Raw genomic sequence first — 21,184 nt, 5'->3', positions numbered from 1 at the left:
GTTTGTGGTTGCATTAGAAGAGATTTGTGATCAAATCCAAGAATTTTTTTTCCCTCCATTAGTTGAAATGCTGGTGCTCAATCGTCATCCTCCAAACAGGGGGGAGGTTTTATGTGGAGGAGCTGTTGTGCTTTGGGTACATTTATTTGTGCATGAAGTCCTTTCCAAGTTACCACACCAGGGCTGGTGATGAAGTGCAAAGCAGGATTTGGCTTTGCTGAAGTGAAGTGAAGTGCTGGATCTGAGGAACAAGCCCAGCAAGAGTCCATTTGCCTGAGTATTATGAGGAGTTTTCAAACCATGGCTTGGGGCTCTGATGGAATGATGGAAATAAGCAAATGGAAAGACCCATCTGAAGAAATGCCTTTAGAAAGGAGGCACTATTAGGTGTTCATCAGAATTTCCTGTGAAAGAAAGTTTCAGCTCAAGGTGTCTTGTTCCATAGATGAAGGTTAGGAACGTTCATTTATCAAGCCATAAATGGAGGAAATCAGTGTATTCTGTCAAGAAAAGTGTTTAAGTGTGAGATAAGTTATTAGTTAATGAATATTCAATGAACCCTGGACAGAAAGCAGATGTTTTTAACAGCAGGCAGTTCCCTTTAATCCACTGTAAATGATGCAGCCTTAAATGTTACTTTATAGGGTGGAGCACACACACACACACACACACACGGAAAATGCTGTAGTTGTCAAAGTGAATTTGCCAGCTGGGAGGAAAACAAACTGCTTTCCTTGACATTGTCTTCTCTTTGAGAACCTGCCTTGAACTTGTTGAAGCTCTCAGTGGGCCTTCAGTGTTTCAAGCTGTTGGCTGTCCCAGAGCCATGTGGTTCATCATTTGGTATTACTGTCACAGTTGTTCACCTCAACCACTTGGCTTAAATTATCCTGTGGAACTTATCCCAAAGATGAAGACATGAAGGTGTAATTGGACACAGACATCTGCCAGCTTGCTTTTTTTTTTTTTTTTTTTTTTTTTTTTTTTTTTTTTTTTTTTTTTTTTTTTACTCCCCTAAAGCATATTTTAAGAAGTTTTATGAGGCATACCCCGTCATCCAAAAAAAGAAAAATAAAAAATTTCCACTGCTCTTTGTTCCTGGAAATGCATTTTCTTATGAAAGTCGTCCTCAGATAAAGGCACATTCACATTTGGGTCACTGCAGAATAATCCTTTGGAACTTTTACAATTAAATCAGTAATAAATAATGTTTTGGTGTGATTTTTTATGTATTATGTGAATTACTTTGGTCAGGTTTACCTGTAGGGGAGGGTATGCATTTAGGGTAATAATATATAAGTTTCACAGGTGAAAATCCACCCTTTTTCTGCCTCTCCAGGGGAACCATCTGGAACCACCGAGTCAGATTCCTCGAGGACAGAGTCCTGAGCTCCTGGACATCGTTCACCATTTGGAATGCTGGCAAGCAAGGCAAGAAGCTCTACAGAAGTTTGTCACCAGCCAATAGGAAAAAGGTGAGCTAATAAGGGGGTAAAAAAATGTACAAAACCGCTTCTTCTCTTTCCTGTGCCGCTTCTGACGTAATGTAGCAAGTTTCTCATGCTGCCTCGTCCAGGATCATTCATGCGTGTTTCCCACTTCCAGAGTGGATGCTGGACAGGTCCCTGTGGGATGTTGATCAGTCTGGTCGGCCCTGTGAGCAGTTGTGCTGTGAGTCCCTTTGGAAAGATGGATTGCCAAAAATAGGGGGTGAGGAGTGGGGTGAACAAGGCAAGTGGAAACTGTTGCACATGACTGTCCAATTTACAGTCAATTGAAAATGTGGAGCTTGCTTGCATTTGGCAGTGGCAGACATTTCTCAGGACAGATCTGTCTGAGATTCTAAATACCTTATTTTTATAGCATTTTCTAGTGTGCAATAACTTTTGGTTAGATAAAGGCTGTAGGGCTAATGTCAAATGGCTGTTTCGTATAAAGAGCCACAGAACATTCATTTTATGACTGGATGTGTTTTTCTTTTCGTAAGAATACGGATGGGAAGACAAAATGACAAATACATATATAAACCTGATTAATGTGGTGGCCCTGAGACCACACACATCTGAAAAAAAAAAAAAAAATAGAAGGCATTTGTATACACATAGTTAAAATTACTGAATAGACACAGGAGACACTCAGACAGTCAATGTGCAAAGCAAAAAAATTGACCTGAATTTGCTGCTTGATATTCCAGTGCCATTCCAAAGCCATTCCTCAGTCATTGCCATCACGTGGCAGGGGCTGAACTAGGGGAAGAAAGGAGATTAAATGCTGTGTGTCCCCAATCAGTTGCTTCATGCAAAGAGGGCATTGAATTGTCCATTCAGTGTGTTACCTTGGTCATGCAGTGCAGTGTGATTTTGTGATTTGATGAAAATTTTCTCTTTTGTTAGTGTTTTGCTGAGCACTTTGAATTCCACTGACTGACCAGCAACAAACAATTGCACTTCTCTGTCTGCAAAATTAGAAGAATTACAAAATAAGCTGCAAGGGAAGAGATGGCAGCTGGTCTGGTAGATTTTTGGGATGTTACAGTAAAAATAGACCATGTTGGTTTTTGTAGCAGTGTTTCACCACCTTGGGTGTTGGGTTTTTGTTTTGTTTTCTGGCCTTTTTTGTACCAGGCCAAAATGGAGATGGATGCTGAGGTTTGGAACTGTGTTTGAGTTACATCTGTAGGTGACCCGTTCAGGACTTCCCATCACACAAACACTCGAGGATGTCGCAGCGGGGACGATAAAAAGGGCAAGAGAAAAATAATATTGTTGGGGTTTTTTGCCACTTCCCTGCCAAAGAACCCAAGCTCAACTCTCCTCCAGGAGGGAATAACCTCCACTGCCTGCACACCAGCACGGGCAGTGTGGTTCCAATTAGCTGCGTCCCGGCGTCCCTTCCAGCTGACCTTTCCATAACGTTTGCTTTGGCAGAGCTCTGGGCCCTGATGCTGTTTTGCTTCTGTCAAGGTTACAACTGCACATATTCCAGAATGGTTTGGGTTGATACTGAAATATTGCCTTGAGCATTAACCCGTGAATTGCTGGATGCTGCACCAGACGCATTTAGGATGTGCCAGATGCAGTTGCATGTGCCAAGTGTGACTCATTTTGCACATGCACTGCAGAAATCTGCTGCTGAAATGCAGGCACAGTGATCCTTTATGCCTTGTGCAGAGTAATCAGACTTCACCCCCTGAGTCTGACGTGTTATCTGGAGTATTAAGAGGTTCTCTCAATAACCAGCAAAGAAAAATAGCTTCAGAAAAGGACTTGCGTCATCCTAAGTGAGAGCAGAGGCTAATTTCTGATTAAATTATTGTTCCCTGTAGTGATTAAAGCACTATTTTTATGTGTCTGTTCAGGCTCATTGTGATTATTCCTGGCTTTTCTAAAAGTGAGATCCCAAGTCTGTGCAGCTCAGTCAGAGCTGACACTTCAATGATATCCTCATGTTTCGTGTAAGGCACTGGCAAAGGGCTGTAAGCAGCAAAAACATCTCACTTCTCCAAGAGCTAATCAAAGGATTATGCTGCTGGAGTTTCAGGAAATAAAATCAAACAATTTGCAGTAGGTAATTGGTGGCAGTTTTAATTTTATTCTAAATTAATAGCAGTAAAAAGGTCAGTAGAGAAACTCCATGTTCTACTTTCCCTCAAAAATCCTTCAGGTATTTTGTGACTAATCTGCAGCTCCTGCCAAAGACTCTAAAATCCCACATGAACAAAGGTTGTAAATAGTTGTTGCTTCATCCTTTCCAGCCCTAAATACAATAAAATACTTTTCCCGTCTCACCCTTTCAAGACCACCTTAACAAGATTTAAGCTTTCATTTATTCTCTTAATGATGAGAATGCTGGAGATTCAATATCACTTTGAATCTACAAGTAGAATCTCATGTTGTCTTGTAAATGGAGGGCCTGGGATATGAATTCATCAATTATGTAAAATAGACACCTTTAAAACAAAATTCCCAAGCCCCTTAGGGCGCAAAATATGATTTATTTAATCCATACAATTAACATTTTCTCCTCTTGAAGGTCCACTGTGTAAAACAGTGTCATCTTAAAAGGTTCAGCACCCTTTGAAATGCAGGTAAAATTGCCAAAATTAACTGTAAAGTTTAACTAAATTTATTTAATTTACCTGTCTAAACCTAACGTTATTTGGTTTTAAGTCAGTTTAGGCTTTTGACAGTGTCCCCTGTGCTCTGTTTGACTGCTGCTGCATCCTTTTATTGAGATTCAGGATTTCATTAGATGACCTGAGCTTGACTTTGGTTGGACTGTGGAGGCAGAGCAGGGTGTTTTCTCAGTTGGCACTTAGTACCTGTAGAAAATTAGGGACACATACTCCAGAAAAGCCCTATTATCTACAGCTTGTGTCACTTGCTAATTCTGAAAAAAAACAAACAAACAAACAAACAAAAAAAACCCAACCAAACCTAAACTCTACTAAATCTTCAGGAAGGGGATTAATTAGTTCGAACTGTCAAGCTTAGGGGATGTAAAAAACCCCATCTTTTTCAAAAAAAAAGGAATGTTTCTAGTATTTTTAGAAGCTGATAAACAAAGCAATTGCATTTCTTGTGCTGACTAGGTCTTTGTGGGATGTTTGAAAAGCAGAGCTCTGTTTCATGCCAGACAGCATTGTTTCTTAGAAAACAAAATTTAGGCAATTCCAGGAAGCAGCGGTCTGGGTATGTTCATACTCAGTAACAAATTATTGCTTTAGTCTGTTTGGAAAACAGTGTGAATTTGAATTATGGTTCTGCTAAAAGACAAAAGGACACCTCAGCAATTCTCCCTTTTCCTTCAACCATCTGTATGGTGAATATTAAAATGATGCTTTGTCTCCAAAGCGCTCAGGCAAAAATCCAAGGCTCAGTATTTTTTGCTTTAACAGCAACACACGAAAAAAGTTATTCCACTGGTAGGGATTTTTTATGAATTAATTACCATGATCTCAGTATTCTTAGGGAAATTCTGCTTCCTGGCTGTTCCCTTCTCGATTCACACCACTGACAGTGGTTCAGTATTAGCATTTCTGCAAGAATGAAGTCAAACAGACCTTTTTTTGTTTAAAACACATCCGTCGTGTCTATAATTTGCAGCTGAAGATGGAAACCAAATGTTTTTTGGGATGCTACATGTGCCTGGAGGGTTTCTGAGCTGTCTTGTCTGCTCTTTTATTCTCCATCAGACTTCAGCTAAAAGGAGAACTTCAGCAGTAACATTTTGTGTCATTTCCGAGGGCTGAAAATAGGGCTCAAATGGCTCACAGAAAAAAAAAAAAAGCAGGGGGAAGGATGAAATAAGCACCAACTAATTAGTGGCCTGGAAACAGTGCTTTACACAGCCAGGCCCTGAAGGTTCTCTATGACAACACTGTCTGCTGGTGGCAAACTCAAAAGCTCCACAAAGCCCTTTGAAGGCGCCTTTTCCTGGTTCAGCGACCGCTGAAAATCATCCCTTGGTTTCTCTTCACCTTTTTCCAAGAGCAAGATCCCCAAACCATGGTATTCAGGTCTGATCCTCCACAGAACCAAGGAATGTCTAAGTTTTGTAGCATTTTAACCACCCTAAGAGTACATGAATGGCAGCAGGAGAGTGGAGTGGGGACAAGTAAAAGAAAAGAAACAGGGAAGAATTATCACACCCACCCTGACTGTGGAGTGAGAAGTAAAGTGGCAACGTGAAAGTGAGTTAAAAGCCTCCAGAACAGGGAGAGACAGAGATGAAATGTGAAAGATTCGGTTAAATCCGGGTATAAAGCATCTTAAAATGACGTGAGGTAAAATGCAGGCTTCATTTTGGACTAGAGTAAATAGTTCTTGGTGACATATGGCCGGGAAAACTCCCCGCTCCTTCCACTCGGGAAGATGTGCTTTTGGGCAGCCTCTGCTTTGCCAGCTCAGAGGTTTCACACCTGTAACATTCCTGGCATAACTCAGGCAGGAGGAACCTGCTCTAGAGGGATGAGACACTGGCAACAAGATCCCTCACTAAAAATGCAGGTGTATTTTGAGTGGAACAAGGGAAATTCTGTGTCTCCAGTGGTCAGCAGCTTATTTTCCATGCTGGGTTCTGGTACTAAAATTCTCCTGAGTGACTTTGCTGTGGATCATGTGCAGAGGGGGAAGCTGCTGCTCTCCTCAAAGGAATAGTGTCTAAATGGAGTAATGAAATGCATGCTTGGGATTTAAAGATACCCACAGCTTCTCTCCTGCTGCAGCGCTGAAGAGCTGAAATAAAAGCAGCTCCTGACACAGCAAATCGCTCGGCTTGTGACACGGAGCTGTTTGCTGGTTTCTGTTTGTGGCACACCAGGAGATGTTTATGCCTCTGCCTGGCTCGTGTTCTGTTTGCCATTAGCTGTGTCTATTTAAAGTTGCATTGTAATGCTTTCAGTTACTTTGTTTTGACGTGAAGGGTCAGAATTGATTTCCCTTTTGCAGAGATGTATATTAAGATGCTTCCGAGGCTTTCTGCAAGCTGGAATGGAAGAATTATAAATAGAAGAATTAACAGGGTCACTAGGAGTTTAAAACAGATGGAGGATTGTGTGAGATATTATGGAGAGAAAGGAGTAGGGAAGATCTGCTCCTGTGGGATTTTGGGGGAGTTCACAGGATGTCTCTTTGAAGGTGGCTTTTATGAGAAGTCAGGAGGAGGGACAGGAGGCAGTGAACAGGTGACCATTTATTGAAAGGGTTTTCCAGTTTTTCTACCGTGTTCTACTCAGTTATTCACTCTCCCATGTAGAACTTGCCTCTGGGATCCTTCCAGCTCAAGCAGACCTTGAGAATGGGCTGTAATTCTGTTTTCTGGCTTCCTGTAAGTGATGGTTACAGACCTAAAGCAAACCACAGGTGAAAATAAGGTGAGGGAGTAAAATCCTATGAAGATCTTTTACCATGAAAGGACATCCTTAAGCTGATGAAATCTTTCAATTTTTCCATTAGGAAATCTGAGTGGAACGGGAGGTGTGAGGAAACATTCCCTGCAGTAAAACAAGTCACTTAGGAAACACAAGTCATAGCAGAGCTCAAACAGGCAGGCAGTCACACCCCAAACCCACTCTGCTGTCATTCCTAGTGACATTCCTGGTCCTTTTGAGGCTTCCTTGGTTGTACATTTGGAGGAGGATCAATCTGCTGCCCATTAATCTGCTTTTCCCCAGGGAGGTCTGATGGCCCAGCCTGGGTGTCCCTCTGTGTTTATGAGGCAGATCCAGCCAGAGAAGGGCTTTTATCTTCCTCAAACGTGTCTTCCCCCAGCAGAGATTGTTTTTGAGTAAATATCTTTATCTGTGGAGCTATGTAAACTTTCTCTATGAGGGAGAAAAACTGTGTCTCCTTTTTCTCCTTACACCATTGTTAATGGATGTTGCAATCCATATTTATACAAATTACAGTAATTCCATAACTTGTCTATAACAGATACCCAGCTGTGTCCTCCAGTTTTGAGCTGAATTAGCAGTCTTTTTCCTTTGTTCTGGAACTGTACAGATTTTCATACAAGTGATGTTCAAAACAAAAATATGTAATAATTTATATATTTTGCTAAAACTGAAGTGTGATAGGAGGACTCTGTAAGCTTAAATGGTGTCCCACTATCAGAGGCATTGCCAAAGAGTCATTTTGCTGAAAAGAGGGAAGAAAAACAGCAAATTGAGACTGTTTTATGGCTTTATAATTCATAGGTTCCTCCCAGGGAGACAGGAGTTCATGTATGGATAGATGGTCATCATAAAAGCTCCAAGAAAGAAGCCCATTAATGCAGGAAAATAAATAGGTAACTCTGGGTTTATCCTGATAGAGTATAAAGTAAATAACTCACATAAGCCTGATGCCCTGAGTTCTCCTTATAGGATAAACAACTGTGCCTGAGTCCTGTATTTAGACTCCAGACATGGCTTTGCTTTAATTGGAAAATAAATAGTGTGTGTCAGAAAAACAGTTGACTTAGATTTTGGCCACCCACATGGTGAGCTGCCTGGCAGAAAAATTGCCCATTCAAGTCTGACCTGTTTTACACTACTGTAAATATCAGATTTTAAGCTGAATGATAGAGGGAGTTACCTCAGTGGTAACTCAAAAAAGGGTTTGAGTTTCCATTTTCCAAGAGAAATTTGTCACATGCTCACCTGTCCTATTTTTTTCTTGGAGCTGCTCTTACCAGTTTCATGTGTGGGATGTTGTTAGGGCTGGGGAGTCAGGATGGAAAAGGCCCAGGGTGAGAGGAAGGATTATGATTATTGGCAATTTAGTGATACAAGAACTGTCTTTGAAGAGAGAGTATTTCCAAGGGCATGTAGTGACAGAGCAAGGGGAAATGGTTTTAATCTGGCAGAGAGTGGATTTAGATTGGATATTGGGAAGGAATTAATTCATGTAGAGAAGAAGTTTAGGCATCATTCAGGGTTTCTGTTAACTGCTACAACACACTGGAGTTGAACACTGTGACACTTCCAGCACAGATCTTACAGCTGAGTTCCCAGTTACTGGCAGTGTAGATAGAATCTCACTTTACCCTGTGTCATGAGTGTTGGTGTTTTATTTTGGTTTTTAGTATCTATAGGAGCATAAGCAGCTGCAAAAATAGCTTCAATTATTGGAAGATAAGTCGATGTATGGACAGTGTTCATTCCTAGAACTCTGTTGGGTTGACAGTGAAGGCACACCCTGCTACATTTTATTATGATCATGGCTTCTAGGACAGTAAAACACTAGTGGTGAAAGTGAGATTTGCAGAATATTGGAGAATTTTAAAGGTGCTCAACATAGAATGAAGAGAAAACCGCTAAGGGATCCCTTTCCAGTGGCCTCCTCTTGCTTCCCTTCATGGACACAACATTTACATCCATGTGTGTATGGACACATGTAAATAAGATGGGTAAAGGAAAACTTGGGATGTAGTTTACAGTTCTCAGGTCAAACCATCTGATTTTTCAACTCCAGTAAAGCATTACAGTGGGCAAGGAAACAGGGCCAGGGATGTGAAGTGTGTTAATCTGTGGTTAAGAGGGGAAATAACATGCCCCTGGTTCTTGGGCTGTGCTTGAAGGAACTGTCTGTGTGTGTTGCTGGCTAAGACAGCTGCACCAGCCACAAACACCTGGAACAGGGTCCAGTCATCTCCTAGTTTTGCCCTAAATTCCCTCTTTTCTTTTTATTTCCATTATAATGCCTGAAACAGGGGTGTTAAGTGTCCTCAGTGCAACCCCTGCACCAGGATCATCCAGAGCACAAGTCAGGATCTGCTGGCCTGTGATGGGATTCCTTTGGTCATAAAGCCCCACCCTGAGCATTTAACGTTTCCTTTCCTTGATTTCCTTAATTTCCTTTCCTCTTCTGTGCCTGTTTTCAAGCAGCCCATTTTCCAGGTCTGAGTGTCTCCCTCTAGGTGGTTCCAGGGACTATCCCTGCCCACCTCCTCCAGTTTATCAGCTCATTTTCCAGATACAGTGGTGGTTTGCAGCCCTGTTTGTAATCCCTTGATACTTTTGTTTGCATTCTCTTCCACTGATGTTTAATGAAGGAAGTGATATTATGGTATCAAAAAAACCCAGTGTTTGCCTCTGCACAAACAGAATGAGGTCACTTTAGGTAAAAGAAAACCCTCTTAATCACAGGAAGAAAATGTGTGAGAGAGATTTTGGACACGGCCAAACAGGCCAGGCTTTTGCAACCTTCTCTAACTTAATAAATTAATAAACAGCTGTTTGGCTTTGCAAATTTTCTCAGCAGTAAGTGTTGTTAATCAATTTTTAATGGAGCAGTTAAAAAGATATGAAAGCTGCTATCCAGCTTTCACCAGAATAATTGATTTCTGTCAGCCCTCAACTATCTCAACTGTTCTGCTTCAGCGTAAGAGCTCCATGTAGATCATCTGAACAGACCCAATGGGAGGCAGAGGAAAACACAGCTATGTTTATTTTAAAAAGTCTTCCAAAATGTTCCTGGCAACCTAATGGCTCAAAAATAAGGCCACTGTGTATTTTGGATTGCAGGCCTTTATTCTTCCTGCGTATCTATGAGGAATGCAAATAAAACACCATCTGAAATATCTGGCACCTCGGGCTGCAAATAATGCTTCCATAATTCCAGTAAGAATAACCAAAATGTAGCAGTAATTATATGTGTTTAAACACCAAATCTGCTGAAAAATATGAGTCTATAACCATAGGAATTCCCAAACTTGGTGTGTTATGCCCTAAAATTGAAGTTGGTGTTGCCAGAGCACCCAAAGCAGTGGTGCAGCACCGCTGTCCTGGGGTGTCTGGTGGAACATTCTGTTCTGTTTTATTACATAAAAGAAGGTTTGTATTATATTGGGTGTTTAGTGGGAGTGCCAAAATGTGGAGACTGCTCTCTGGTTTTAGTTTTCTCAGCATGTCACTGAGGATGAGGTCGGTGATCTCACAGACGTTCTCTTACACAGCTTTGATCACCTGTCCTCGTGCTCCTGAAAACAGAATGTGCTCATAAACAACTGCAGAGTTTGCCCAACTCCTCAAGGTACACCCAGAGAGGATTTAATAAATGTTTAAGCTCTGCAGGAGGCCCAGGGTGTGTTGCCCTAGCCCTGTGTCCATCCCATGCCAGCAGCATTCCTGACGTGGTTACACTCCAGGTGAGATCCTGCTACTGAAATGCTCTGTTCCTGTGTTCCAGGTAGTTGCATTTTGTGATGTTGATGAAAAGAAAATAACAAAAGGATTCTACACCTATGAGGAATCTGAGGTGAGTTATGACCACTCAGGTGTTCCTTCCCTGTGACCTGAGAAAAGTGATGACGGAGTATTTAACTAATTTTAAATGTTCTACACAAACTCATTTGGGTAAGGAGGCAGTGAGAGAAGGCTGGAGGGCTGGGGATTGACACTGGAATCCAAACTGGAGCCACTACTATGGGCCTCACACTCACTGAAGTCAGTTTAGAAAGACAAAAATCCCCACTCTGAACTGATTCTGAGGATGGGTAAAACAGTTCCACTGACAGGCTTTTCTTTTAAGTGGGAGTCGAATTTGGTTTATGGTGGATAAAAGGGAAAGGAATCCTCGAAAATAAAAAGTTTTTGAGCAAGTTATCTTGTGAATCAAATTACCCTGAGGCTGCAAGATCCTTGTGTGTGATGGGAGTAGGACTGAGGGAGGGGTGGAGGGGCAGGAGGGGCCCTCCTCAGGTACAGCTTTTGCTCAGCCTGGAGCAGCTGTCCAGTCAGGGTCTGCACTGGGAAGTCAGGGAGTGCTCTGAGCTGCGTGAAAGAAATTGGATTCAGGATTTTGACCTGCAATACTAAGGACTCCCTACCTACCAGTTGTCAGTATGATTGATACAGATCCTGGGCATTTGTCTTCCTAAGATGTATCCATCCTCTCAGATCAGTCATAAAGAAGGTTGTGCTGCAACCTGTTGGGAATCCTTAGGAAATCCTGCAGCTGGGATCCAGGGTGAAGTCCCAGTTGGGTACAAGCCACTTAACATCTTCCACTGGGAGGGAAAGATCTTCCTCTGTCTCTGCTCTTGTGCCTGCTCTGATGCTCTCTGATGGCACAGGAGCTGATGCAGCTCATTAAAGTGGCAAAAAATTAACCAAAAAGAGAAGGAACATATTTTTTTATGGGGTAGGCTATTGGAGCTGCACACCTTGCAATGAGATCAAAGAGAAAATTGTTTGGGGATGGGCTGAAAGTAGAACTTGAAGGTAAGGAAGAAGCAGTGAAGGAGAAACCTGCTCCTTTCAGAAGCACAAAACTCCAAATTCCAATCTGTGTGATGTGTAACTTCACTCAGAGAAACACAATTGCACTGAAAGGTGATGGCACAGGAATAAGGGACACTGAAATGCCAGTCAAAGGAGTGAGGGTGGGACCATCTGCACTGCTCAGGGCTCAAAATAATCTTTTAGCAGCTCCTAAAACCAAGCAACTCACCTGTGTGTCTCTCTGCTGCCTTTTCCTGCAGGAGAGACCAAAACCAAAGGTCCCTGTGTGTCACTTCAGAGATGCAGTTCCACCTTTCATCATCTGTGTGAAGCTGGTGAGTGTCACCCTCTGCTTCACCTGCAGCAGCAGGATTTGCTCCTTGGGAAAATGCAGTTCTGTTTGCTGAAAGCAGCTTTTCCCAGCAGCTTTTGCTAAGCACCTGAATGGCCCTTTTTATCAAATTGATTGTGCAGGGTATTCCAGGGATTTAAACCAGCAGTATTGGGTGGAATTAAGAGTAAGGAAAGGTACAGCTTCTGTAAATGAGCTTGGATCTGTTGGACTTCCTTGCCCGACACCACTATGAACACAAATGAACACATGCACTCAGCCACCTGCTCTCCTTTAATTCTGATATTTTGCAGCCCTATGTAAGGCAAAGGCTTTGTTTTTTAAATCACACCTTACTGTGGTAACTTATTTCAGTTGGTTTAATTGACCTAATAACATACCTAGGAGATGACAAGCAGCAGTTCTTTTGCTGTTGTAACACAGTGTATGGGATAACACAGAAGCTTTAAGGCAAAATAGCAAATGCCTTCCACTTGCAAGCACTAATCAAAAACCCTCTGACAGTAACTAAAACCTGCAGCTACACACAAACACTGACAGTTTAACACTGTCCTAGATCTGTTCGGAGATGGATTAGCTGAATCTCATCTCCTCTGGTACAGCCTGCTTTTAACTTGGCACTCCCACCCTCACCATCAACTCTGAGATCATAACTATGGGTTGTAAAGCCAAACTGAAAGTGCCTCAGGGCATTATCATGTACTCTTGGTTGATAAAACTCTTGGATCAACAAGTAATATTACAACTAATTTAATTTTTCATACTACGTCCGATTGTGGGTGGAAGTCCCCAGACGAAACATCTGTGCAACCTGTTCTAAAGCACATTTAATTTGGGAAGCCCTCACAATGAGACTATTATACAACATCTTGTCTGAAAACTCTGCTCCATGACTTCAGTTGGGATTTCAGTCTATTTTTCCACTCATGGCCACTGAGCATTTTCTGCTTGCTTATTCTTTACCAACCCAAGATTATCCCCACTCCTCTCCTGAAGGAAGTGTCCTTTAAGGGGCTTTACTGACTTTTATTTTGCTGTTCTTGGTAGGGGATTATTTTTCATTTTGATACAGACAAAACCTGCATGTTTCTGTGCAGCTCTGAGAGGGTGATTTTGGAGATTAGATGTGTTTATTAAGTGGGTTGTTTACAAGAAGTGACTCTGTTGGCCAGTGTTGGCTTATTTATTTCTTCAGGCTTTGGTACCAGTGCAAATCCTTCTGGAAGAGGCAGGAAGCCTCTGATCTTTGCTCAGTCTGCATTTTACAGTGGCTTCACAAAGGGCTGGAGCTGGAATTGTGCTCTGTGTGTGTGTAAGTTTGTGCTGAGGAGGATAAAAGTGTGGCTGTATCTGCTCAGAGCAGCCACTGCAGAACCACTTCACCCAAGGGCTCTGGGTCTGCTCTCACTTGGGAGGTAAAATCAAAATGCTTAGAAAATTCTGTATTGTGCCCTGTTTTGGCTTGGATTCCAAGGGCTGGAAATGAAAGGGATTTGTATTTTTCTGTTGCAGCAATTAAATTAATGATTGTATATAGTTTTCAGAAAATCTGCTGTTAGACCAGTTATTGTGCAGCCCTGCCTGGTTCTGCCACCTCAGTCCTGTGCTCTGGGAATGAAAGATTTAACTCTCCCACTTCATTTTAGCATCTGGGCTCTTTTATATATATATATATATATATATATATATATATATATATATATATATTAATCCCTCTGTAGAGCAGGTTGTTTTTCCAGCAAGCTAAACACAAGTGTTCCATACCCTGTGTCCTAACCTGTGGAATCTTGGGTTTATGGAATCACTAGTGGAGGCTAAAGGTCACATCAAGACCTTCATTTCTGAGGAGAATTCCCTGCTGATGTGAGTGGTGAGTTCTGCAGATGGACCAGTCTGGCATGCTGATAACCATTCAGTGCCTTTGGCATGGTCCCAGTGTGTCCAGGGGAAGCTGGATGAAGATGGGAGACAAACCTTCATTTCTAAACTCACGTTTATTTAAAGATCCCAGAGTGATTTTTTTTAAAAATTCAGTTATTCTAGCCAAGTCTAGCATTCCACCTCCTTTAATTCCACAGTTTCATTTGGATTCAGTGTTGGAACTTCCCATCCTAAACACACTCACAGTGGTGTTCTGCATCGTTTAAACTTCACTGTTGCTGCTCTGGACCAACACAAGAACACGAGCAATCACTTTTATCCACCTCCTCTGCTATTGTCAGCTTTAATTATTTTTTGAGGGTTTTTTTTTTAGGTGGCATTCCTGAAGCTCAGTAGGATTAAGGGCTCCAGGAAGACCCCAGCAGAAATGCTCAGAAATGCTGAAGTTGCCATGTTTTCTTAGTGACATCACTGAGGTTGCTCATGGAAAAAACCTCCCCCGGTTCCTGTCCCGATAACCCAAGTGGGGCTCAAAAGGAAACACCTTTAGCTCTGCAGAGTATTTCAGTTGCCTGATGAAAGGTTTGTTTTATCAGACAAGATAATCAGTGCTCAAAATCTACCCAAAGCACTTGTTTTGTCAAAGTTGGCCCATTCTCTGCCAGTGCCTGCATTAGGAAACAAAAGGAGCAGAGCTGGGCTGAGCAGCTACAGAGCAGCACAGGAGTGAGTTGAGGAGTTGTTTGATATCCCCCCAGACTGATCTGAACACTAACTTTTCAACAGACACTTAATTTTTTTTGAATGGAAACATTTTCTGTTTATTTGTTTAGTTCTGCAAATTGGACTTTCTTCTGTGGTCTGAAGAACTGAGTTACCTGAACTTGTTACAACATGAAATGAATTTGTCTGATTGATTTAATTCTCTTGTTCTCCCCTTGCAGGATTTGACAGGTGGAGCGTTTGAAGCAAACCTGGACATGCTGAACCTGAAGGAAGGGATGGATTATTATCACTTTAACTAAATCCAAGGTGAGGCAGTGGGACCAAAGCTGTGTTACTGGGTGCAGGAAGACCAAAGTCTTCAGGGGGTTAGAATTTTTTTAGTAATCTGTGCATCATTAATTTAATCTTTGGGCTGAGTAACCCCTTTCTAAGGGAGGTTGTAGTTACACCACAGGTAATGCTGTGTGCTCATTGTACATCATTCAGTTTGACTTTAAATTGTATTTCTAATTTAAATACCCACCAAACACAGCCCAGGGGGTTACCAGAGCACTGTCACCACAGGGAAGCCTCAAGCAAAGAGCAGAGAGGTTTTTGTCACACACTGCTTGGGGCTCTCACCCTTTCCCTGCTGCTGCTTGCCAAGGGCTCTGCACAGGGCCAGGACTGGGATTCAAGGGGAACATCCTTGGATTTGGGGCTGTGTGAGCAGTACAGCTGAGGAGGAGGATGGTGGAGGCTCAGGGTAAAGTGACAGTGGGGAGTGGAGTTGGATGGCTCATGGGAGTGCAAGAAGGAGAACAGGTTCTAGGTCAGTTAACAGGATTGCAATCAGGAAGAACTGAATTGAGAATGGCAGCTGGGCACATCCCAGGGTTGCTCTTCTCTGGGATTGAATCAGATTTTGGAGATTGGAAGTCAATTGTAATTAATATACTCAAAGAGAAGGATCATCACATTTGCAGAGATGTGTCTATAAACACACACAGCCCCTGGGAGAGTGGGATTTAATTAGAGCCATCAAAGAACAGTTTAATTACAAGATCATGTGGCCTGTCCATTTTCCCTCCCCATCACAGGAGTGTCCCTGAAGATCAGTGTTGGAGCAGTTTCATTTTATAGGGGTAAGAAATGGGCTGGATTCCTGGCAGGTGCTTGAAGAACTGATTCACCTCTAGTCTTCAGTAAAATAAAACTTCATCCCTAAAGCTGCTTTACCACACAAACCATTTGCCTGAATTAGTTACACAAAGAGTAGTTAAGAGAGGCTTCAGCTGAAATGAAACCTGGACTTCCTTTGTTTGACTGTGGCACCGGAGCAACAGATTTCTCCACTTGATGAAAAACCAATGCTTTAGAGAGCAGTGCAGCAGGTCAGGTTTAATACTCAGTGTGTGGACAGCAAGCACAAGCTCTGTTCAGTTGGGACATACAAACCATTGACATCAGAACAGACAGGTCGGAGTGACAGAGCATGACGAGGACCTGCCAGATAACATTAAAAACTGCAAACAATGGGGTTTGGTTGCCTTCCTGTGGCACATCTGCACTGTGCTTTCAGACAGGCTCTGCCTCTTCTGTCCAGCAGTGTCCAGCTCAGCTCCTGCTGAGCTCCAGCGTGTCAGGATGCCATGGCACAGCCTGCTCCCATCCCCACGGCACTGGAGCCACGAGCTCCAGGGACAGACCAGCGGCTGCAGCTTCCTCATGCTGAGCTCTGCCAGAGAGAGAGGAAAAAAGAGAGGTCACACGGAGCAGATAGGCAATTCCAAACTATCTGCATTGGAATGACAGGGGACCTACAGTCTGTCTCCCTGTGAATGTATCTTTTTATATCCTATTCTCCCTCTCAGGCAGTGTTGGAATCCTGTGCTCTGCACAACACCTCACATCATCATTTTGCTGTTGCAATTGGGAAGGTTTTGTGCTTTTTCTTTTCTCCAGGAAGGGCAGAGGAGCAGTGTCTGAACATCTGTGCTGCACCATCTCCCTGCTGGCTGGTGTCTGAGATGTCCCCCTGCCAGCCTGGGATGCTCCCAGGGAACGAGGCTGGAAGGGCTCAAGGCAGCAGCTTCGGCCACTCCTCGTGTTCTGCTGCTGGCTCAGGACACCCCTGCTGGTGCACAGGGACACCTGCAGGAACAAACAACCCTCTGGAGCACATTCCCACCTGTGCCTTGGACACCAGCTGAGGTTTGGGCACTTTCAGGAGGTCACAGAGGCAGTTGCGTCTCTCCCTCACCACGGGCAGTTCTGCTTCCCTGGAGGGGGGGAAAGGGTTGCCAGTTAATTCACAAATTAAAACCTGAAGGTGACCATATCATATTCACACAACATCTTTAAATGATCCGTGTCACTACTGGATTATGATGTTCTTTTGTGTACATTTCAAATTCTAGGAGTTTTTGTTCTGTCACGTTTTAAGAACAATGAAACGTTTTCGTACCATCTTAAGCCAGATAACCCATAAATACACACCAGGTCTGCCAGTTGATACTAAAGTGTCCAAGACTATTCTTTTAGAGTTTTATATAAAAAAAAAAAAAAAAAAGGCATTTATTCACACAACCCTTTAGGCTACAAGTTCACTAATTTATTCTCTAACATTACTGGTTTTGGAGAACACTGTACACTCTCCAGAAACTTTGGCCTGAAATAGAAAAATCCAAACCTAAAATTTGTGAGGCTTTTAAAAAAGTTTCTGAAACAGCATCATGTCCATGAGATAATTTCTTCCAGAACTGTCAGTTTAAAAAAAGCCCCAAAATGCCCCAAATCCCTACAGGCAGAATTCTTTTCCATGTGGCAGAATCCTGTCCCTCAAACTGGAATGCTGGGAGGCTGCTGGTCCTGCTCACCAGGGCAGGACATTTATTTGGGTTTTCTTAAGTAACAACTGTAAATGAGCAATTAATTACAAATTTAACTCTTGGCACACAAACAGAGTCCAAAACCACAGAGAAAAAGCAAAAAAAAAAGGCAAGTCAAAAATAACCTGAATTTTCTTTTTTTTACACCTTGGACCACATGTCTTATATACTCCTGGAAACCTTTCTGTGGCTGAACAACATGTATTATTTATAGAGTAATTTGTTTAAACTCTGCATGAATCAATTGTGTGATAAACTCTCTGTAGTCCCAAAAGGAACAAATGTGTGTATCCCAGTAATTACCATCTTCCCCCAAACGAATTCTCATTTGGCTTCCTGCTCTTAATGCTTGGTGTAATTCAGAATTTAAAATGATTATTTTAGCACTGAGAGAGCTTGAGGATAACAAGCAGCTCACTCTGACACTCAGCAACTGCTTCAAATCTCTTCTTCTGTAAACAGCTCCAATCTACCAAGATTAAACAATTAAGTTTTGAGTAAACGAGCTTTGTCTTTCATCTCAGAGCAAGGGCCACACTGCAAGAGGGTACTCAGGGCTTGCTCCAGGCCAGAATAAACCAGGCACACCCTAAAAATGACACAGTGAAAACACAATATTTATTTTTCTGGAGTGGTTTTGGGGGAATATTCTGCTTTCTTGTAGTAATCCCTTTAAAAGCAGAGCTGAACTACCACTGCTTTTCCTGGACTTCTAATTTTGGCCCTGTAACCCCCCCCACCTTGGTGAGAGCAGCCATCTCATCCTGCTCCAGTAATTCTGTTAAAATTCTTAATGTAATTTCTGAGCAAGTCTGCTCTTAAATGCAGGTTTCATAAGCGAGCACTGAGTCACCCCAAACACAATCCTAAACCTCCATGTGCAGCTAAAGAAGGAATTGTAACCACAGGCAGAATTACTGGTAACCAATCCTTCAAATTTGAGACTGCTGCTCTAATTTTTGCACTGGAAAATTCAGAAAAAGAGCAGCAGCCATCCCTCACAATAACAAACTTAGTTTTCTTTTCCCAAATATAAAGTTATTTAAGCTCCAGCACAGAAATAAACTGGAAAGTACATAAAAGTTAAACAATGTAGCAGGGAGTCTCCAAATCTGCGTTCCAGCCTGAAGGTGTATTTGTTCTTTCAACTTGTCTGGGATAATTTTGTTTCCATGAGATGTCAATGAAGACAAAAAGCCATTTAATGTAATGACTAAATAAATTATGTATTTTTTTATGTATCTGTCTCTTCTCTTGTATCAACTGTGCTGGGTGGGACAGCAGCCCCGTGACTCAGGTCTGGCACAAGGGAAAATGTTTAACATGGCAGCAAAAGTACTAAACTAAAATAGTACCTTAGAAATCCATATTCCCTCAAATCTGCAAGCCCTGCAGCCCCTTTTATCAATCTGCCCAGGTGATGATAATGCTCAATGCTAAAATTTGCAGAAAGGGAAAAATCCAGTGCCAAAATGCTGGTTCCCTGCTCCTGTCACAGTCCCCTCCTCTGAAAATCACTGTCCTGCTCCAGTGGATTGTGCTCATGGAGAACAGGACCCTCTTCACCTGCCTTTGGAAGAAGCCAAAGGTGCAGGTAAGAGCAAGGTAAAAAGATGAGTTACATTCTGTAAAGTGGTTGTTTAATTCATGCCATCATATGCCTGGGAAACATCTAAACTGTTCCAATTCCAAATGTTTGCCTGAATACAACACTTGTAGCATGTTGAGTAATTACATTTCATGGGAGATTTGAGCTGTTCTGCTAATTCTGTTGTTTTCCAGCTTGCAGAGATCCTTCCTTTCCCCAAATCCTGCCATAAATGCCAAGAAACTGTCTGTGCAGTTGCAGTTTGACTGTTTGCACAGCCCAGTCTCTGTTTCATGGAAAACTTCCAAGATTTCCTCCCTTTTTATGCTGTTAGAAAAACATAGGTATTTTGCTTTATCTAGTGGTGATTTTACACATCTCATTTTCAGTGGGAGAATAAACTGGATAGTTCTTCAGAACAGAGGAATTCCTTGCAGCAACGCTTTTAAATGCATTAAATAGATGAACCTACAGAATCATTTCTTACAGCTTCCTCCTTCCCCCCCAGCTCTCAAAGGCATCAACTTCTGTTTGCTCAGAAATGATTTTCAGCTCTTTATTTCTGTCTGGCACAGCTGCACTTACCAGTTGGTGTCACTGAGGATGGCCATGACCTCATCCATGATGGCAGGATCCACCACGTCGCCGTAGGTTATCAGCATCTCGTACACCTGGCTGGCCGTGGTCTTACGGATCTGGGGGGAAAGGGGCACAGGCAGAGTTAGGGAAGCATCCAGAATCCATAGGGAAGAGCCCAGAGCTGTTACTGATACTGGTCCCTCACACTGTCTGTCATGTTATGGTGGACACTGGCTCCACTCCTGCAGGAAGGGACCTTGTGTTTGCACCTCAGGAGGCTCCATCTCTGCACCTCAGGGAATTCCATGTCTGCACCTCCAGGAATTCCTACAGTTCCTCACTAAACCCTTCAGTATTTCCCATCTGGAAGGCCACAGCTCTGTCCCTCACAGGGAATGAATTCAAACACGTGAGCTTGGCCCAACTGGAACATTCCTTGCAATGACTCCCTGAGCCAAAGCCTGGCTCTAACTTCGGTTGCTGCAGGCTCGTAAAACCCACTTCCCAGTCTGGAGATTGGAAGAATCAGCAAAACTCCTGGGAAAACTGCTGGGAGATGGCATCATCCTGACACCTGACACCAGCCTGTCCTGCTCTGGGTTCTGGAGCAGTTCCTGTGCCTGCTCTTTTCCCAGAGCTCAGGTCAGCAGTGACACGGGGGGCACATACAGAGCTGGCCAGGCTTGGCTGCTGAAGCACAACAGGGAGAAAGATGCTAACTGGTAGACAGCAAAATTCCAACAAAACCAAATTTTTCTCTCTTGACAAAAGCCTGATGGTAACCAAAGGAAGGCAAAGGAATCACAGTATTATTTCTGGCTGAGCCACCTGCTTTGCTCCCAGTTTAACCAGTAGGGCCTGGAGGTGGAAGGGCAGCACATGGGACACAGCCAGGGACACTGCAGGGAGCCAGCACTGCAGGTAGCAGATCCTTGACAAATAAAACCTATTGTTCTACACATTAATACCTGTTAAAAAGAATGCTGCTTTAATGCACTTTACATTAGTTTTTATTTTAAAGAACAAATGGATAATATGCAAAGTCTTCAAGACTTACTATAGGAAAGGGATGGCAAAGGAGGAGAAACAGCTGAAAGAAAACTTTCTCTCTCATGTCTCCTTGGAATTGAATCAGGCCACAAAACCTAGAAAACATATGAAAAAGACCAGATGTTGTGTTATAAATACACAGGTACGTTCTGAGGATTAGATTGAAGATATATGGGGAAAAAGGATGGGAGGGGGAGCTGTGCTGCCCCCAGGAAATCCCAGCTCCGAGTGCTGTGGGAAAGCAAACACTGAGGGTGAGTCTGGGAGGTGCTGATGGGTGACTGGGCTGCCCCAGGCTGTGCCAGGTACAGATGTGGGGTTAAACCTGGCCAGCAGCACCAAAATCTGTGCTAAAAACCACCTGTGAATCAAGCTCTGCCATGGACAGTGAGCTGGGCATGGAGGGGGCAGGTCAGGGGGAAGGACAAACCAGA

At 42.8% G+C, this 21,184-nt stretch overlaps 2 protein-coding genes across 3 annotated transcripts in view; one reads left to right on the top strand and one right to left on the bottom strand.

Annotated features, from left to right (window-relative positions):
- Positions 1-18,964, top strand: part of B3GNTL1 (UDP-GlcNAc:betaGal beta-1,3-N-acetylglucosaminyltransferase like 1) — a 110,476-nt gene extending 91,512 nt beyond the window's left edge. For both annotated transcript variants that reach the window (XM_027886072.1, XM_027886073.1), the window contains exons 9-13: positions 1,340-1,479; positions 10,675-10,739; positions 11,965-12,039; positions 14,882-14,969; positions 16,608-18,964. In XM_027886072.1, coding sequence (XP_027741873.1) covers positions 1,340-1,479; positions 10,675-10,739; positions 11,965-12,039; positions 14,882-14,962 — 361 coding nt within the window. In that variant the 3' untranslated portion in view covers positions 14,963-14,969; positions 16,608-18,964. The remainder of the gene's footprint in view (positions 1-1,339; positions 1,480-10,674; positions 10,740-11,964; positions 12,040-14,881; positions 14,970-16,607) is intronic.
- TBCD (tubulin folding cofactor D) overlaps positions 15,964-21,184 on the bottom strand; it is a 119,868-nt gene continuing 114,647 nt past the window's right edge. The window contains exons 36-39 of the mRNA XM_027886074.1: positions 20,758-20,845; positions 19,707-19,816; positions 16,834-16,924; positions 15,964-16,380 (exon numbers count right to left, since the gene is read on the bottom strand). Coding sequence (XP_027741875.1) covers positions 16,369-16,380; positions 16,834-16,924; positions 19,707-19,816; positions 20,758-20,845 — 301 coding nt within the window. The 3' untranslated portion in view covers positions 15,964-16,368. The remainder of the gene's footprint in view (positions 16,381-16,833; positions 16,925-19,706; positions 19,817-20,757; positions 20,846-21,184) is intronic.

This window comes from Empidonax traillii, unplaced genomic scaffold (genome assembly GCF_003031625.1).
Source record: "Empidonax traillii isolate 1590-97213 ecotype Southwest subspecies unplaced genomic scaffold, ASM303162v1 scaffold177:size1754471, whole genome shotgun sequence".
Lineage (NCBI taxonomy): Eukaryota > Metazoa > Chordata > Aves > Passeriformes > Tyrannidae > Empidonax > Empidonax traillii.
Note: the sequence above shows the minus strand (reverse complement) of the source record. Positions and strands in the feature narration are given on the sequence as shown.